General features: G+C 43.8%; 3 protein-coding genes across 4 annotated transcripts in view; 2 read left to right on the forward strand and 1 right to left on the reverse strand.

Annotated features, from left to right (window-relative positions):
* The first annotated feature begins 283 nt into the window (after window positions 1-283).
* arhgap11a (Rho GTPase activating protein 11A) lies at window positions 284-6,912 on the forward strand. Of its 2 annotated transcripts, XM_054613877.1 has the most exons (12): window positions 284-601; window positions 1,549-1,616; window positions 1,721-1,817; window positions 1,923-2,179; window positions 2,296-2,459; window positions 2,551-2,688; window positions 2,906-2,980; window positions 3,327-3,500; window positions 3,610-3,739; window positions 3,946-4,054; window positions 4,723-4,837; window positions 4,938-6,912. In XM_054613877.1, exons 1-12 carry the CDS (start codon window positions 473-475, stop codon window positions 6,419-6,421), a joined length of 2,940 nt encoding a protein of 979 aa, XP_054469852.1. In that variant the 5' UTR covers window positions 284-472; the 3' UTR covers window positions 6,422-6,912. The 2 variants fall into 2 exon arrangements, with proteins under 2 accessions (XP_054469852.1, XP_054469853.1); XM_054613878.1 differs by lacking the exon at window positions 2,906-2,980.
* A 2,018-nt stretch (window positions 6,913-8,930) lies between these two features.
* Window positions 8,931-10,443, forward strand: grem1b (gremlin 1b). The gene is made up of 2 exons (XM_054614413.1): window positions 8,931-9,018; window positions 9,485-10,443. The coding sequence occupies exon 2, from the start codon at window positions 9,486-9,488 to the stop codon at window positions 10,035-10,037; it is 552 nt and encodes a 183-aa protein (XP_054470388.1). The 5' UTR covers window positions 8,931-9,018; window position 9,485; the 3' UTR covers window positions 10,038-10,443.
* A 984-nt stretch (window positions 10,444-11,427) lies between these two features.
* LOC129103710 (formin-like) overlaps window positions 11,428-19,615 on the reverse strand; it is a 37,850-nt gene continuing 29,662 nt past the window's right edge. Inside the window, exons 16-19 of the mRNA XM_054614297.1 lie at window positions 19,188-19,239; window positions 15,008-15,157; window positions 13,647-13,728; window positions 11,428-13,529 (exon numbers count right to left, since the gene is read on the reverse strand). Of these exons, the coding sequence (XP_054470272.1) occupies window positions 13,485-13,529; window positions 13,647-13,728; window positions 15,008-15,157; window positions 19,188-19,239 (329 nt within the window). The 3' untranslated portion in view covers window positions 11,428-13,484. The remainder of the gene's footprint in view (window positions 13,530-13,646; window positions 13,729-15,007; window positions 15,158-19,187; window positions 19,240-19,615) is intronic.

Here is a 19,615-nt window from a genome sequence, read left to right on the forward strand (position 1 = left end):
GGATGTGGTTAAAATGTTTAAATATGACGGTAATACGTGCAGTACAACTGTGCTTGTATGCAGCTCCCGTTTTTAAAAAAGGTGCGCCTGGTTTACATCACAGAGTTAACCGGTTGACAAAATGCGTCTACGCATATGTTCATCTGCCCAAAAGGAAACCGCTCCGCCCACCGCGGCTGCCCTGGTTACTAAAACACACGCCCCCAGAGAATGTTATTCGAACCTTCGCCAGCCAATCACAGCGTAGAGCGCCGCCGTTTGAATGCTCCTCTGCGGAAACAGGAAGACAGTCTGCAACCGATCGGACCGAGCGAGCCCAGCCTCAATGCAGCCCGCTAGCCGACGCAATTAATCGATGCGTTTCATACAGAAGGCCGTTTGAGCGAGAGCAGGTAAACGTCAACTCCAAGTCTTGTTACACCAAGAAGTTTTTTTTTTTTTTTTTCTCGTATGTGAAAGTATCTAGTGTAAGATGAGAGTCATGGAGAAAAACGTGCTGCGTCTGGTGGCTGTGCAGCACCTCCGCGCAGCCTACGGGATAAAGACAAAGAACTGGAACAAACACAAAGCGGCCAGCTGCAGGTCAACAGCCAGCACCTCGGTGAGTTTACGACGGTCTGCTACCACTTTACGGCACGGTGTACTCTGGAACGTTACCCTGGAACGTTCGACTTGACATGTTGCTATGGGAGACTCCACGAGTCAACAGCACCAGCCTGGGACTCACTATTGTTTAGGCATCTGAGTCACATTAACATATGACTGAACCCCCCCCCCCCCTCTGATGAAACCAGTCTGCTCACAGGCCCCATGTCACTCTCTGCTGAGGCTTTGTTTGGCTGTTCTCAAGATTATTCACACCATACAGATCTTTATCAGCCATAGAAAAGCCACCTCTCACACAACATATGGTGCCAATGTGTTCTCATAAAGCTTTATGGGATAGAAAACTTGTAAATAAGGCAGGATAAATGACATCTAGAGGACGGGCCATTCCCAACTTAATGGCAGGTAATTGAATAAGTCTGAAGGCCCTGTTTCTTAATTACATTACAGCAGACGCTTTTATCCAAAGCGACTTACAATAAGTGTATTCAACATAGGTATTCAAGAGCACTACTAGTCACCAGAAGTCATAAGTGCATCTCCTTTCTTAAACAAGCATCTAAGAGCATAAACCAGAGCAAAAGTACAGAAACAAACTAATACGAATACAATAAGTGCAACAGACTAATACGAATACAATAAGTGCAACAGACTAATGGGAATACAATAAAGTGCTTACTTGTAATTGGCTCACAGGAGTCACATGGTTTTGTTGCAAGAGACTTTGTGACTTTTCAAATGAACACTGAACTTCTGCATTTGCAGGGAATGACCTAGAAATGTGGTAATAGAAACCAAGACACAAACTTCAGCAGTGCGTCCAAGATTGTGACATAGGTTGACTTCTCAGCTGGTCTTTTTCTCATGTTGTTTAGCCTTCCTGTTTAAAATCTAAAATGGATGAGTAATGTCTTATTTTTATTCGTTTGATTGTTCCCTCAGACAAAGGTTTTCGGGGTGTCCCTGGAGAGCTTACCATATTATAATATGGAATGTGGGAGCGTGCCAAGGCAAGTGAATATGCATATTTACTTTTGGTTGAGCCTACAGGTCGCAAGTTCATTCTTGTCCTGACTTGTGCATTAATACTAATGATATTTCACTGCCTTTTTAGCTTCCTGGTGGACGCATGTATGATGCTGCTGGCACATGTCGACACAGAGGGCCTGTTCAGAAAATCCGGCTCTGTCATCCGCCTGAAGGCACTCAGGGTCAGTGATTGCTGAAGTTGACCTTGCATTCACTGAGAACCTTGACCCTGAGAGATGGTCCAACACAACAGAGTGTTTTGTTCAGAGTGTGTTTTGTCCGTCCAGGCAAAACTGGATGCGGGTGAGGAATGCCTGTCCACCGCACTTCCCTGTGACGTGGCCGGTCTGGTGAAGCAGTTCTTCAGGGAGCTGCCGGAGCCGGTGCTACCTACAGAGCTGCAGGAGGCCTTCTTCAAGGCCCAGCAGCTCCCCGCCGAGGAGGATAGGACCTCTGCCACCATGCTGCTGTCCTGTGTTCTGCCCGACAGAAACCTTAGCGTCCTGCGTCACTTTTTTGACTTCCTCCACAATGTGTCTATGAGGTACTAGAATTATTCTTATTTGGACTGCTTTTACATCGAACATCTTTTTTCCCTTTTAAATCAGTTTTTTCTTATACATTTTTCTGATTTTCTTCATTTTCTTTGCTTAATCACAGGAGTGCAGAGAACAAGATGGATAGCAGTAACTTGTCTTTAATCTTGGCTCCCAACATCCTCCACGCTGGAGAGGGTACAGAGAAGATGAATGCCAACACCGAGAAGCGCCTCAAGCTACAGGCAGCCATATTGCACTGCTTCATAGAGAATGCCTGCAACTTTGGTAGGACTTGATGCAGCTTACCTGCGGGTCATCATCGTGTCGCTCCAAAGCCTTCTAGCACTAAACATGGTGCTGTGTCTGTGTGTCACAGGTGTCTTACCACAATTTCTGCTCGAGAAAGCTCCAGCCATGATGGGCTGTGAAGCGGGGGTTCTGTCTCCTGCTGATGGACTCGAGGAGCTGGATTTAAACTCGGGGATGAAGAAGAGACACAGACGCAGCTTCGGAGGTAAGACTATGTCAAAAGTGCAGTATGCAAAGATCTTTCAAATTTCAGATTGGCCAGATAGATTCCAGTTGCACTGGTAATATTTAGAGACATTAAACAAACATATTTAAGTAAAATGGAACCCTTTATATCAGTAACTGTAAACAAATCATTTTCTTTTGAAGCAGGTTCAGTCAGTAAATACTGTTTATACGGTTGGATTTGTCTCACATTTCAGATATGGTCAATGGTGCCCTGAATAAGATAAAAACTAATAGAACACCCACAAATGCCAGCCAGTCAGACAGTCTTGGTAGGTACTGAGGTCAGACAAAATAATGTTGCCCGTCATATAGCATGATGATTCTTTAGTGATCCATCAGCTATGCACATACAACAATAAGCTTTCTGCAAACTGATTCAAAAATAAGTCATGTGACTAATTGTTGCCTACGCTTTGCTTCAGATGACTTTATTGGCTTTTGTTTTCCTTGCCTGTCTGCCTGTCATATGCATGAATCATCTTGTACAAATTTCAGTCAAGACCTGCTGATTTTTATTTATTTTTTTCAAGTGCTTTGGCTCAGAATCGTCTTTGGAATGTCTTCAAATCAAAAAAAATTAATTTGAAGATTTTAATTATTTTGTGATTTTGCCAGTCTTTTCCTCTGCAACTCCTGTGATCGGAACACCGACCTCAAAACGAAAACATCCCATGGAATCTGGTCACTCTTTTGGATTCTCAAACAAGAAACGTAGATCTGTCAAAAAGACCCTTGGGATAGAATTACTTCCCAATACTTTGTTCAGCGGAGCCTCCACTCCTGGATCAGGTATTGATCGATGGTTGATGAGTGTTTGATCACAGACATAAATGATTCTGCTCTCTCTAAAGCCTGTGGTTAAGCATACATCTCTTCCCCCCCCTTTTTTTCTGTCTAGCTTACAGTGCTTCGGGGGTTTTGGACTCTTCCCAAACTACCCTGTCGTCAGCAGGGAAGTCTAGAAGGCAGTCAGCCGTCTCTGTGAGGAGGAAGAGCCGACGACTCAGCAACAGACATGCCGTCAGCAGGTACGCTCCAGTTATCTGAATACACAATTATGTTATTTGTCTCTTAGGGATGACACAAGTTGCTACCACATAGAAATAACACTTATAGTATGGAGCAGTCCAGACAATCACAGTAATTCAAAGAGAGATAAGAGTTGGTAAAACATTAACCTCAGAGCTACATGGCGTTCTCAGGTTCCACTGATAATTGTTTGAATCTCTTTCAGGGTGGAATCTGGAAAAGCCGGATGTTTTTCTCCAAAAGTGGCCAAAAAAGAAGCACCACGCAAATCTCTGCGCTTGCGATTTAGCCTGGGGAAGAGCAGCAAGGAGGCTGTAAGTGTGGTTGACCGACAGACTTCACATTCCATATATCGGGTTCACATGTAGACTGTGGATCCTAATCAGTTTCACTCAGGCAGACACTGCTATTAACTGTGTTTTTAAAATCAAGTAACATTTGCACATGGGGTGTTTTTAATGGGGGGGAATGGTTGCACATTAGCACTTTTCTTATTGTGTAACATTCTAAGTTTACGCTAACACATTTAAACTAGTAATGCATGTTTTTAAAAAATAATGTGGATTGTTATTTCACATTTTGTAACATTATTAAATAAATTGTTTTCCTACTTGTATGTTACAAAGCCATAGCATATGTTCTGTAATTTACTATGTCAGGTACTTATGTGAAAGTTATTATATACCATAAGAGTATATAAATATATGATAAGCTGTTTTGGGTTGAAGCTGCATAGCTTTATAATGTTCTATAGATATAAGTGTATTCTTGACTTAATAAAAAGTTGATGACCAACAAATCCAAAATCTTGTTCCTTCTGAGTGACTTCAATCACCCTCTGAAGAACTAACCACAACATTGAATTAACATATTAATGGTACATTATGGGTAACATCTGTGGGGTCCTTTTTTAACCAAATAAAAACACTAAAGCCTTCTCCTCACTTCATCTTTCATTTCTCATTTCATGCTGGTGATAAAGGGATCTGAGTCCATTGGCTGGCGACTTGCCACTCAGGAGAGCACCACCAGTTTTTGTTTCACCAAAGAGACCGAGTTCAGTCCATCAGGTCTGCCTAGAAAAGCAGAACCCAAAAGTGAGTACAGAATGAAAAAATCTAATATTCCAGTGTAATGTTTTTAAATATAGTCTTTTGAGTTGTACCCCCCCCTCTAATACCACACAATCTTTTACAGGCACCAAGTACATCAGCAAGTCTGAGGACAACTTGCTGACCCCTCAATGTGGCTCAAGTGCCCAGCGGACCTTGTGGGGCGGGGAGACCCCTGTAGGAGCCCAGGCTTTCGGCGGAGGCTCTTTCACAGACACCCCCATGAACATGTGCCTAAAGAGCAACTACATGTCTGAGCCAACCATCGTCGTGTCCAAGCCCCCGGCCGTGGCCAGCTTTCCCAAGAAGCTGTGTTGTGCTTCCAGCGCTGAGAGCCTAGAGAGCGAGGTCTCCATCGCCGAGGCCCAGAGCCGAACCGGTCCCACCCTTCTGAAAATAAAGAAGGCCTTCACAGAGTCCGGCAGTGACCTCCAGACCGTCGTACGGGATCCCTGCAACACTATGGAGACGGACGCAGCAAAACCACCAGGCGGCATCCTGCTCCCTCCACCACGGACTCCCACAGTCAAAGTTGTGAACAAAGAGGCCTCCAGGTTCTCAGCTCAGCAGAGCCTTCTGGCTAACGAACAGAACATTACCTTCGGCCAGCTTGAAATTGCCGCTCTATCGCCTCTGCATATTGACAGTGTCATTTTTGAGCCTGGTGTATACCGTACGGATAAACGTTCCCTCTGTGCCACCTACGTCAGCAGCAACAACAGCTCCATGGTGGGAGACTGTGAAACGGAGGTGGAGCAGGTGAACTGCAGCCGGCTGATTGATGCTCTGGACATCCAGAGTCCTGCTCACTTCAAACTGGGCGTCTCCTGCGGGCTGCAGTCCACTCCATACAAGCTGGGCCTTGAACTCAGGCATGAGTTTGGTACTCCTCCAAAGATTGGTACTCTAGAGTGCGAGGCACACGAAGAAAACAAATCTTCCCCAGAGGGCGGCGCCAAAGTCCAAAACCAACAACAGCTCTCGCCGCGCAGCCTGGAGACTGAAAAGCGTCGCGTGGCGGACCACATCCATCACTTCAACAAGCTCACCCTCCACTCTCCCAAGGGCTCTATGGCCAAACACATCAGATCGCCGCTCAAGTTCCAGCGCACCCCGGTGCGTCAGACCGTCCGCAGGATGAACTCTCTCCTGGGGGAGAGCAGGAGGCCCTCTAGGAACGCAGAGCTCTCCATCAGCCAGAGCGGTCCGGTGGTGAAGGCGGTGAGCCTGGAGAGCGGCCTCTCCCCTCACCCAAAGCTTCAGCCGTACCGGGATGAGGCTCCGGTGGGGCGCTCCAACAGCGTTTGTCCCATAAAGAAACCCCCTCCAGTCCCACCCAAAAAGCCGAGCACCTTGGCTCGTAAACCCAGGGTCACCGCCCTGGCCGACAGGACCAACAAGGCCCAACCAAAGACCAAAGTGGACGGTTCTGTCACCGATCCATCAGGAGCTCAGAAGCCTCTTGTGCAGCAGGTAGTGGAGAAGGACATGAGCCATTACAGAGGTTCACCTCGAAACCCCCTCAACCAAGTCCAACTGCTGGCTGCCACCAAGCCTGTAGATTTATAGTTTCAACTCTTTTTGCCTTTTTTGTTTCCTCCTCACTATGCAGGTCTCTGTCTGGTAGGGACTACAGGACATTTAAACATTCCCTCCGATATATTATCCATACTTTCAGGGCTTTTAATTTATTTTTAGCTACGGTAGGTGCTGTTTGTGATGTGTTAGGGTCTTAATGGGAGATTTTTAGTTTGTTTAACTCTAGTAAAAGAGGTATAGGAGTTAAATATCGACACATATCAGCCTACAGGATCATGTTGGGTAGTGTTTAGACTGTAGTGTGCATGCCAGATTATGTGAAATGTGATTGATGGGATGACTGAAAAATTTGTTAGGATCAAGTCTTTTGCTTTTATTTATGCATTTTTATATCTAATCCTTAGTTAGATGCCTTTTAAAAAAAAAAAAACTGTTTACTGAAGTTAAAGCTTTTTCTTAACTTCACAATATTTTCTTACTGGCTCTCGTCATGGACAGAAAAAAATGCACCTTTTGTTGGATTTTGTTAGAGAAAAAAGCCAAGCAGTATTGATTACGTCTATAATCTATCGCAGTCCATTGATTTCAAAACCAGCAACCAGTGAAATGCTTTGCCATGTGAACTGCTTCAGACAAATAAACCCAAACGGCATGAACTATACTTTCTCTTCACTGAATTTCTTCTGATTTGCATAAATAGTTTAGTTCTTGTTGGAGCCACAAGGGGGAGCAGTACAACCACTGACTGAACCACACCACTGACATGTTTAGTGAAACATGGTCATATTGTGACAAACCACTGATCCGTTGCAACTATATACTTCTATAACTATTTATTTCAACAAATTTGCTTCTGGTGTATTTTTTCAAATATAGCATGTGCGTCTCTGGAGAATCTATAAAACAGATGTAAACTCTGCTATCTGACACTGGTGCAGGATGTGAAGAGTGGACACTGAAGGGGTGAAGGTCAGAATCGTTCCTTAAGAGTTCTTCTCCAGTCAAATGGGATATATGGGACTAAATGTCAGCTTCATAAGGTCTCCGTTACCGGGCGGCTCATCGTTCATGTCCCCGACGGGAGCGCGTTGTCCGCCGGCTGGCCTTACTCGCACAAACTCGGCGTTTGGGCCGCGACCACGTGCTCAGCAGATTACATTCTCAACTTTCTATAATAACAGAAATTGTATCAGAAATGTAAACAGCAAAATCCAGTAAGAGACAAGTTGCCAATTCTGTTTTTGTCATTTAGATATGTGCCCGTTGAGTGTTAGTCCTATAATAATATTCTAATCCTAAATCAACAACCGTGTTAATAAACTGGTGTTTATTTTCCAGAAAATGTGACTTTATATAGTTTACATATTTTGTGTTTTAAACAGAAGTTCTTAGCATTTCAGTCGTTACTTTTGAGTTGCCAGGATATGAAAAATGCTTTATCCTCAGAATAACACCTGAGCGTCCTTTTAGATGCTTCTATTTATACAAGTAGGGAATAATGTTAACCTACAGAGTAGTGGACCGAAATAAATCAACCACTTTTTAAACATTTTAAACTCCAACCTTGTGACGTTTTAGAGCAAGCATTAACTAACAGATCACCAGCTTTAATAACGGCATTCTACTAAACATGAAGAACAGGAGCGAGAACCTGGCAACCCAGCAGCTGCTCTTGATGATGGATTCACCTGATCTCCAAAGCATTAGTTAATTATTCAATAACCAACAAAAAGTACACAAGTCTTCTTTTAATTATTGTTTTACTATAGGGTAAATAAAAGACATTCACTTTGATGTTTACTGAAAACTCGTTTGCATTGTATTAACTGTAATACAAGTATTTGGGCCAGGGTAAACGCATGCATATTGGGGCGAAACGTATATTCAGTAGGCTAACTAAAAGGCTTTGGCTGTCTAAATGAGTGCCACAGTCTGGTGTCTATACCAAAACGTACCAACCTCCTGTTTGCAGGTAGATGTTTTATTCACCATGCAACAAAGACCCACTGTTTGGCTCAACCCTGGTGTCTGAGAGTTTCAGAAAGTGTTCCACGTTGAGGGTTCTCAGGTGTGCTGGAATCCTTAGACTGCATGCCTGTAAACTGCTCCTTTTTAATTTTTATTTTTTTTAAAATATTGGTGTATTATCATGTTCCTTTTGTTAAAAAACACAGTTTCACTTTTTCGATGTTCGCATAAACTTCAGGCCTGTCCCCCTCCTCCCCTCCTCCTCCTCCTCCTCATCCTCCTCATCTCCTCTCCTCCTCCTCCCTGCCCTGGCTGCTCCTCGGTTGTCTGTTTTCTTGAAGTGTTGAGGGGGCGGATAGTTTAGATTTTCTCCACATCGCGTCCAGCCAATAATGTTGAGGGAGCTGTTGTGCACATCTCAGCTGGCAGACATTTAAAAGGGAGACAGTCCGGCGCTGGGGCAATTTGTATTAACCCCCCCCCCTCCTCCTCCTCCTCCTCCTCCTCCTCCCCCCCTGGCCCCTGTCTATGTCTATGGAGCGGCTGGTCTCCCATCCACAGCTCCAGCAGCGTCAGACAGCAGTAGGTGCTTCGGAAGGTGCCGCAGAGGACTGACGGGATCACATCAGAGGCGCTTATAGCAGCGGAGGCTCAAACAGGTGAGTGGATTTAGACTTTTAGTGACCATCACATCATCATCATCATCATCATCATCATCATCATCCACTGCGTACATTTGAACTGTATTTGGTCTATGGCTTAAACAACTTGCTAAACTGCACGTTTGTTGTTCACTGGTGTGGATGTTTTAATACCTGGATGCTTTATGGAATAAGAGGAAAGGTGATCTGTTGCTTTGGCTAAATCTGCTGTTATTCCTTTGCACTTATAATGTTTAGGAACAAAAGATACATTGCATTTCTCCCTCTGATGTTATCAAATATACAGCTTCTTTGGTTTTACACTTCAGTGTCGTCTTGCATGCGTTAAAAAAACAAAAAACTAAGTTGACTCGGTGCGTCTTTACGCAGCGTAAAAGCTTTGACAGCTGTGCGTAACGCCTCCCAGAGTTGAAACGGTATTGATGATGATGAATTATTCTTCTTCTTCTTCTCCTCCCCAAAGGATGGCCAGCTCAACGCGTATCTTCTGCAGTATGGTTTTCATCATCGGGCTGCTCTCCTCTCTCGCGGATTCCAAAAGAAACCGAGGTTCACAAGGCGCCATCCCTCACCCTGACAAGAGCAACCGGAACCAATCGGAGCAGCAAACTCAGCCTCCGCAGGCGGGCTCCGGGTCGTCCCGGCAGAGGCAGGGCTCCTCCACGCCGGCCGACGAGGTGCTGGAGTCCAGCCAGGAAGCGCTGCACGTGACGGAGCGCCAGTATTTGAAACGGGACTGGTGCAAGACGCAGCCGCTCAAGCAGACCATCCACGAGGAGGGCTGCGTCAGCCGCACCATCATCAACCGCTTCTGCTACGGGCAGTGCAACTCCTTCTACATCCCCAGGCACATCCGCAAGGAGGAGGGGGCCTTCCAGTCCTGCTCGTTTTGCAAGCCGAAGCGGTTCACCACCATGACCTTCACTCTGAACTGTCCGGACCAGCAGCCGCCCACCAAGAAGAAACGCATCCAGCGCGTCAAACAGTGCCGCTGCATCTCCATCGACCTGGACTAAATACACGTGTGTGTGTGTGTGTGTGTGTGTGTGTGTGTGTGTGGTTTTTCTGAGCCGTAATCCTCGCGGACAGGATTGTCACACGTGGCTGTCACCCCCATCTAGCAGGAATCGGTCCGTGAAGGCGTCTTACGTTCTTCTGTAGGCTACGATGACTCTCTTCTTGCACAAAGTGTGAACACATATGGACATGCAATTTATAAAGCGACGTTGAGCCGCTCAGCGAACATTGTACTCCTCACCAGTTAGACAACGTTTTGAAGACAAGCATCACTGCACGGGAACGCGGACTTGGAGCGGGCACGCGGACTTGGAGCGGGCACGTTTTACGCACGGCTGTGCTCCCCTCCAGAGGACCATAACAGTTTATTTAATACATCAAGGCGCTTATTGCGACAGGAAAACATCCCCCGTCACAATTTTGTATTTTTTGTGTGCATATATGATTGTTTTAACTGGATGTTTCCACTATGTGGAATATGATGGATTAAGTGGCGATGTTTGTAAATGGAAAATGTGTTTTTTTTATTTTTTTATTTCGATGTTTTAAGAATGTTTCACGGAAAATTGATTTCTGTGAATTTCGATTTTTTTTTTTTTGTTGTTGTTGTTGTAAATTGGGTATCCACTCAGTTGTAGAGAAAGTAAGCTTTTTTTTTTTTTTTTTTTTTTGTTAGTTAAAACGGACAGTGTACAGCGATTAAATAGTGGTCAAATGTAAAGCCATCTTTGATTTAACTGGTTTGTTTATCCCGTCGATTAAATTATCCCTGAAAACATCAAATAAAAAGGTTGTAGAAATATAAATATTGTGCACATCATCTGTGACTGTACACCTGATGGAAATGAAGGTGTGTTAAACAAAATGTTGAATTATGGCCTCATCCTCCCGTCCTGCGTTCGTGAGGAGACGTTCGCACTCAGACATTGGAATAAATGTCATCAGTTTCATGAGAGAAGATTATCACTTAAAATTAATTCAGTAAACTTCACTATATTTTGTTACTTTGCTAGCAAATCTAACGGAGGACTGACGTGATGTTCAAGTGCAAATGATTAACGATTTCCTGCCTAAATTCCCAAAAGCCATTGAATAAATTGTTCTAAAGCCATCAATATTTAAGATCACCCTTATCATTGTAAAACTCGGAGCAATGAGCAGGATTATCTTGGTGTTTGAATCAAAGTCGGAGTGAGCTGGACGTGCAACAGATGCAAATGTAGACAGAGCTGAGAAACAGTGAAACATTTAAATTTTTCATCAGGATAATTTGGTGATTTATTGATCCTTGATTGATAAACATAAACTCATCATGCAATTCATTTTTGAATTAAGGTTTTGATATTCCTGCAAATGTGTAAAACCAGGTCCTAAATCTCCAGTGACTGTTGGTATTTTATTGCTACAGCAAATAGGCAAACACACTAAAATGTCCATCTCATTCTTAAAACAAAGTTCCAGTGACAGACAATTCCATAACACTGCTTATCACAATATTTTAAAGTCTTCCAGGAACTTTCTTACGTAAATATAACATTTGCTTGGTGCACTGCCAGGCTTCTGAATTCCGGCCTAATGGAAGTGTTGACAGAAGAAAGTTTAGAGATATTGGCTCTATTTGTTCGGCATCCAGTAGTTTATTCGTGAAATTTAAAACAATTCCATAAAATCACAGAGCACCTATATGAGAGCTCCTGAAGGTTACACAACCCAACATACATACAGAAGAGGCTACAGCAGTTCTCTGGTCAGCATCTGCTCTTCTTTTGCTTTTCAAACCCTCTGAAGTAAAACACAGTTTATGAAATCTCTAGATTCTTGTTTTACAAAATAAACGGCCCATGTAAAAGACTTGGGAGGGTAAAAAAGTAATTCAAGGTGCAGTTCTATGTATCCTCTGATAATGGAAGTCTGTCTGAGGTATAATAACTCGCATGGCTTCAGGCGATTTGTTTAAATGTTCTCAAAACCCAAAATACAACCCTCATCCCAGAACTTAACAGTACAGTCTTCATTCAAAGCACATTACTCAAATTCCCCTTATCACAAGCTACACTGTAAATCAGCGGACACAACATATCACGTCATATGTGAAAATATATATTTTATCTGACTGACCTATCAGGTAGCTTCTCAGTCAATTACTACTCGTCCAGATACACCCTCAAAAGGGAACAAAGCTGATGCTTTTTGGCAGAAAATAAGTCTTTCTTTACATAAATAGACTTTTCTTGAATGATACAGGAGCGTGGTTACAGCTTACATTTGCAAAAATAAAATATACACTTTAATAGACTTTCTTAAAAAAAAAAAAAGAAAAATCTAATAGGATTTCATCATGAAGCAATACAATCTTCTAAGAACCATTCTCTTGCATAGGAAAAGAGGTGCAAAACGGTGCAAGACATCTGAAAAGAAAATGCACGCAGTTAGCATAACAGGGGTGTGTGGCTTATAGCGGCTACGACATACAGCTACTGCAGGCACTAAAGTGCTTAAAGGTGCACGCAATCTGATGAGGGGTTAACAATTTGACATAACCTGTATTTAATATTTCAGGTGGGATTGCTAGCACGGCCAAAATATGTTGTGTTCTTCTGATGATTTTAAGTTGTGTGTGTGTGTGTGTGTGTGAGGGGGGGGTCCGAGGCTCGCTGCCAGGTTCTGCTCTTCTCTGGCCGTCACCCAGGAGAGGTCAGCCTGGTGCAGTGCTACACAATACAGTGAAACCTCCACGCACACGCATTCCACACACACACACACACACATGTCTCAAGCTGCACGTGAAGCCCGGCGCAGATCATTTATCACACTTCTCAGCGCTGCTCGGTACCTGCCGATCCTACAGCATGACATATTTACAAGACTTTCACTGAACCGTGGTGAATGAAAAGCTATTGGCTACAACAAAGTGGACTAACAACTGCTTTTTTTTATTTTACCGCTTCCAGATATAGATTTGTATTGTCAAAAAGGGAATTCCCCTCTTCAGGCAGCCGTATCTGTTCACATAACAGCAGTAACGTCTTAACACTTTGAATATGTAGGAGCATTACCACTCTGTCTGTGTCTAACATCTACAGCTCAGAGAGGAATTGTTTGTAAGCTCTTGTAGATCCAGAAGGACCCTCTTGGATGTGTCAGATGTTGTGAATCCCACTGACCCCTTGAGACCTTTAACAAGCTGGAGCACTCAGAGGTTGCGCCCTGCCGGATGAATGAGATCAACCTTTGGCCTTTAAGACTCTCATCACTTCGGCTGTGTCAGCCATGCATCCTCGCTGCAGGCCGAGCTTCTATCTGGATGGGAGGGTGTTAGTAGGGCAGAGATTAGCAGTGGGGAGTAGTTAAGAGTCCTTTGAGGTTTTATTGTGAGTCCTGTCATTGAGGCAGGTGGTCAACGCAGGAGAGATGAGTTCCTGCACACTTCAGACTCCTCATTTCACTCAGCTGGAAGACACGCCGGCTTCCTTCTGCCGCAGCCTCTCTTTCTGTTGGCAAGAACCGCAAAAAAATCTTTTTTCTAGTGTATCTATTTCAGTGCGGACACAAGAAAGAGCAGCTTTTAGGAAATGTCGTCTCTCTGCTGTATGTGGATCAGTTCTTACCAGACTGTTGGCATTGATCTTCTTGGTTTCGACTCTCTTCTCCGCTGTGATCTTCTTGATGTTTTCTTGAGCTTCCTTCAACCTATGGGGGAAAAGAAAAACCCACAAGGGATTAATATATACAGGCCCTTTAAAACCAGAAGCACACACTGAAAGCTTTGGAACTAAATCATGAAACTTCTGTAACTTGCAAAAACAATATTAAGTCAGAAGCTGAATGTTGTGTCATGGGGCCATGTAGACACAGACACACGTAGACACACACACAATCTTGAGTTTGCGGTCAGTGATGAGATAATGAGGCAGCCTTTAAAAAACACTTAGATTTTATGACTGTACAAACAGTTAATTGTACATAAGCACAATCAGCTGTGAGTAATGTGAGACATCTCGACCATCTCACAGAGAGAGAGTTCAGACAGCAACAGCTGGAGGACACTAAATGTCATATTATGACAACTTCAGAGTGTGAAGAGCCATGAAGGCACCGCATGATACTTGAAATGACCGTGCAGTAACGAGCAGCTTCACCCCTCTGCAGTCATGTTGTCGTCTCCACACGTACAGGGCTGGCGGCCGCCAGGAGGGTCTGCTGCCCCCCCGACATGACGCCTCAGGTCAGAGGAAACATCATAAATTCAGGCCCCAGTCCTTCAGACGGAAGGTCGAGGCCTCAGCGATGCCTGTTTGCCTCAGCGATGCCTGTTTGCCTCAGCGATGCCTGTTTGCCTCAGCGATGCCTGTTTGCCTCAGCGATGCCTGTTTGCCTCCTCTTTAATAGCCTCCCTCTCTGCTTTAATTAAGCATTTGCACATCACCCTTGTACAATTAGTGCCAATTTGACATTCGGGCTAGAGGTCGTTAAGCACTGATCAGGAGGTGATGGAGACAAGAAATCTGACCCCTGGAGGAAATGGTTCAGGTTTAGTTCGGAAGCCAAGGTTGTGTTCAGCAGACTGAAGAACAAGATATCTCACACCAGGCTTTAAAGAGGATATCACTTTTTTTATGACCATCAATTTAAGGGGCACTCCAGCAATTTAGCATTGGACTTCATTTAATTGGAGGACCATAGGCAGATTTATAAAAAAAAAAAAAAAAGTTGGGCAACATTTCTGCAGAAGACGCAGAGATATTCTGCCTTTTAGTCCTTAGGAAGTAAATGTCCATGTCTTTAACACTCGATATCTCAAAGTTGTAACACTTACTGTTCAAAAAGTTCCAAGAATCTGAGATAAGCATTATCCCAGGAAAACTGTTTTCAGAGGTTGATGGTACTTCTCTTGATAAATATACTAACATTCATGTGTCTTTGAGAGAGAGACTAAGAAATTGAGCAACACCACTGTAATCCAACCGACCTCTCCTTGGAGATGTTCTTGTTTTGTCGTGTCCAGGCGTTCTTGAAGTCGTTGCAAAACTCGTACCAAAGCATAAAAACGAGACCCGGGGACACTTCTTTCTCCCCGGACTTTGGCTTGAGCCCAAAGTAGTTCACCATGTCCTGGAAACTGCATTGGAAAACAGAACACAAGCACAAATAGTGTTGTCTCATCACACGTAAACACTTTAATAAATGTGTTCCAGTGATGTCAGAGAGTACAAGGAAGCTAAGGCGTGTGTGTGTGTATGCACAAGAAACAGACAGAATAGTGTGTAAAAAGAGTCCATGACAGATGCAGCGCACAGAAGAAAATGATGGATGTAGAGTGAGACAGAGAGGTGAGAAACAGAGCTGGAAGGAGAGTGTCCACCCTGCTGGGCCACGGGGGAGAGCCAGTAGCGGCGGCTCCATTATCGCATTGACCTCCACAGCCTGCAGGGGAAGACTGCCAGAGGAGACGGAGACAGCCAAGAACAGACTGCTGCTGCTGCAGGAACAGCAACACACACACATACACCCCCCCACACACTAAAGTGGAACTCACACATACAGCTCCAGGAACATATTTACTGGTAGTCAATCAAAATATGTGAATACGATATGATAAATGCACACGTGAGCTCTCTCAGAAAGGTGTGCACAAAAAACATACAGGAGTGACGCATCAGATCGAGGTGAATAAGCAGATTCTGGATTTTCTGTTCACTGGGACTGTAGCACAGCTCCTCTGCCTAATTCAATTGTAACCAAATCTGAACTTGTTGCGAGGCTCCCAGCGGCACACACAAGGCATGAAAAAGCAGCCTGCTGCTTCAGATTCAGTCCCTAACCCAGACATGAAAGACATTTTCTGTCCGTGCCTGTCAGAGGGTTGATAAAGGGGGGGGGGGGGGGGCTATGATTCAAAGGATGCTCCCTGTCCCATTGACACCCAGATAGGCTCTGACCTCCAGATGCTAGGTGGCTTTTTTGCGAAGCTAATCTAAGACACGTTCATGTGGAGTAAAATTCTACAATATGCTGCCCAGACGGCTTGCTTAAAGCAGAGGGAAATAAAAAGGGGGCTTCTGCATGAGCCTGCTTCCCATTTCCCAGTGATGCATTATTTTGCTGTGATGTCTCTTAAAAAAAAAAAAAAAAAAAAAAAAAAAAAAAAAAAAAAAAAAAAAGAGAGCGCTGTAGATCATTGTGTGAACTACAAAAGAATTCAGAGGCTCTGCGATGTTTAGACTGACCAAACAGACCTTCTATCCCAGGTAGCTTTGTTGCAGCCGGGCCTGGTCTGTCATGATGAACAGGGTCTCTTCTCAATCAGCTCCTCTGCTGACCCTGGGTCGTCTTGTCAAAGCACGCACAAATCAAGCACAACAGCACCATTTCCTTTTACCCTCCTGAGCATATGCAGCAAGCAGATACACAAAAGCTTTACTCAAAACAGATGCAAACACACTCACACATGCCATTATACCTACGAAACAAACAAAATCAAGCAGACCGTTGTTCATTTGCGAGCTCTGAAAAAAATACTAGCACACAAACACACACACACACACACTCTTTTGTAATACATGCTACGATGCCTTTGCCGTGAGAGGGTTTACTGCAGCACCCATAGCCCGCATTCCTCACTGACAGCTATATAAAAAAAAATAGACCCATTACAAAACCATAAGCAGCCGTGAGAATCGGGGAAATATCTGGACAGACAACTCTGCATTCCTTTGTTTCCCCAGTGAAAAGAATTACAGAAGTAAACTCCATGTTGTTGGCTGATTCAGCAGAAGTACTAAGCTGTTTTGTGCCATTACCATCATATAAAACCATGACTGCATGGTGACGCAGTTCGGCCACATGAAATTGAGCATGATGTTGGAGTACCAAACTTAATGAGACGTAACCGAGGACAGAACCAGAAAACCTCAGTGAACCAAAACATGGAGCAGAAACACAACACAACTGCATGTTGGGGGAAAAGGCATCGGCACTCACCATGGCATTACTTTTTATATTTCTCATTAGACTGACATCTCAATTAATTACAATTAAGCTCAATGTTAATGTGTGTAAATTGTGTCACAAAGTGTGTTCTAACTGGTAGGCCTGGGTAGCGGTTTAATATTTCCATTAATGGTTTCTGTTGTCCAAATGAACAATCCTGAACAGATTGTGATTAAAAAGTGAACAAAATACACTGCACTAACATCAGCTATGTTATATACGACTTTGCATACATTTGACATGTATCAACATTGAAACAAGTCTCTGTGAGATCATACACAGCAGTGCTTCAAGCTTAATGCTAACGATGACAATGCCAACATGCTGATGTTAAGCAGATATGTTTCCAATCTTCACATCTTAGTTTAGCGTGTTAGCATGTAAAATGTGCTAAAATGATTAAGGCTTTATAGATTTGATACTACTGCCAATATGATACTGATAATATTCAACATACTTACTTTGAGGAATCTAAAATTGTTTTCTTCATGCTGTTTTGTCTAAAAGAAAAGCATTAAAATAGCAAAAATACAATACAATGTATGTTTTGATCAAATAATAAAGTCAAGTCAATTTGATTTATATAGCCCAAAAATGCATCTGCTTAATTGATAGTAGAAATAATCGTTAGTGGCAGCCCTATTTAACGGGCACATTTCAGCCTGAATCCGCCCTCATTTTTGTCCATCTCCTGATGCTGATTCCCATCGTCTGGCCCTCCTCCCCGGTGGTTGACGTTGACTCGCAGGCGTCAAAAACTCACTGTCTCCTCATTAGGCCGTGGTGTTCGGTAGCACTGAGGATGTGTTGTTTATTTCCTTTATTACCACCACAATTATGCGACCACTGCTGCTGTTGTGTGTGTGTTTTTGTGCGAGAATCCCTTCATCCAGCGCAGATGTGAGAGCCCACCCAGGGCCCAGTGAGCCCGCTGACGCCCGTATTCATCAACAGCGTGTCACTTTTACGAGGTGGCTCTGTGGGAACCTGAGAAAGAGCCCCCCCCCCCCCACCACCACCACCACCCTCTGCCTCCTGCTCTACCTAACGCAAGTCAGCCAACCCCCTCTTTAGATTAAATTAAAGGAAAACTTCATTAAAAAGGGAAAAGGTGCTGTCAGCTGCAGGGCCCTTTTGATCAAGATTCCCCTCCAAGTTCAACACCTTCATTACAGTGGTGTCACTCATGCACAAGAGGGTACAGACACACACACACACACACACACACACACACAAGTCCAGTTCAGCGGGTCGAGGGACCAGGACAGAGAGCGAGAGGCGCAGCGGGCCAATTCTCTTGGCCAAAAAACAGCAACATGAAACAGAGCAGTTTGGAAGCATTGTCTGAGTTATAGTAATTGTCCAAAGCAATCAACTTCCTAATTGTTTATAGTTTCCATTTCCCGGCGTCTTTCACTTTGTGCTTTCGTGATTTATTTTGGAAGAAGAAGAGTTGCGATATAAAGCAAACAATCCTGCTCTCTATCCAAACAAGGCAAAAATAATCTATTTGCTTTGTTTGTCTGCCCCACCATCTTTTTCCAATATGAAATGTTCCAGATATGATTTCTCTCGGACGGCGAGCTCAGCGGCTGCCAGTGTGTCTTACACCTATAAATCTCTCAGAAAACTCTCGGGAGTCTTCTGCACAAAACACGGCAGATAAGAATGATAGGAACTGAAGGGGAGGAATCACAGGGCGTTCAGGCTTAATATACAGTATGCTGCATGTGTGTGTGTGTGTGTGTGTGTGTGTGTGTGTGTGTGTGTGTGTGTGTGTGTGTGTGTAAATCCACTGCTGTATCTGGTAAGCATTCTTATTTGTCTTTCAGACAAACTACAAAAGGCCTAGAAGCAAGTTATAAATATTTAAAAATACATATAAACCAGTGCTTTACCCTGCAAAATAAATTGCTTACAGACCATATCCAACATCCCTCTCTAGTCAAAGCTTGTTTGCATTTTCAGAATTTCTCAACTATCTATGTGAAGCATATTAAATAACTGCTGCTATGTGTTATTCGCAATCCACGACACTTGGGGAATTCCCTTGTCGAGGGATGAAATCCACAGAAGATATCATTATTATCTAACCAAACTTCTTGTATTCATAATTTTAAATGCATCAGGGCTTGGGATGGTTAACGTTAGTCTCCTACCTTCTCTGTGCTGCATTGAGTTGATCCTCTTCAGCTGAATGCTCCTTTTGAGCTGGAAAAAAAAGAGAAAATATTCGATTAAGATATAGATTATGGGCAGATTATGGGGCTTTTGGTGACATAGATATGCAAATGTTTCCAAGACAGACACTGAGAAACAATCACAGGAACACTGGCCGGTCCAGAGGGGGGCGCTGTGTTCATTATCCATCTTAAGAGATGTCAATAGAGGAGAAAAGAAGAAGAAGAAGGAAGGGCTCTGGGTTGAGATGTCAGTGACACAGTGAGCATGTTATCCAAGTGACAGTTAAGCACATTGTAAAGTTTGACATGCTTCTGTGTGTTGACGCACAAGAGTGTGATCCTGTGACGCCTGGGCATCGGGGGGGCAGCCTACCGTTTGCGGAGTTGCGTGTTTATCGACATGC

The sequence above is a fragment of the Anoplopoma fimbria genome, chromosome 15 (assembly GCF_027596085.1).
Source record: "Anoplopoma fimbria isolate UVic2021 breed Golden Eagle Sablefish chromosome 15, Afim_UVic_2022, whole genome shotgun sequence".
In the NCBI taxonomy this organism is placed as follows: domain Eukaryota; kingdom Metazoa; phylum Chordata; class Actinopteri; order Perciformes; family Anoplopomatidae; genus Anoplopoma; species Anoplopoma fimbria.

Coding starts and splice junctions, on each gene's coding strand:
- arhgap11a (XM_054613877.1), top strand. CDS start 473: ATGAGAGTCATGGAGAAAAACGTGCTGCGTCTGGTGGCTGTGCAGCAC. Junction 2,180..2,295: donor CTCCACAATGTGTCTATGAG/GTACTAGAATTA, acceptor GCTTAATCACAG/GAGTGCAGAGAACAAGATGG. Junction 4,055..4,722: donor GGAAGAGCAGCAAGGAGGCT/GTAAGTGTGGTT, acceptor CTGGTGATAAAG/GGATCTGAGTCCATTGGCTG.
- grem1b (XM_054614413.1), top strand. CDS start 9,486: ATGGCCAGCTCAACGCGTATCTTCTGCAGTATGGTTTTCATCATCGGG.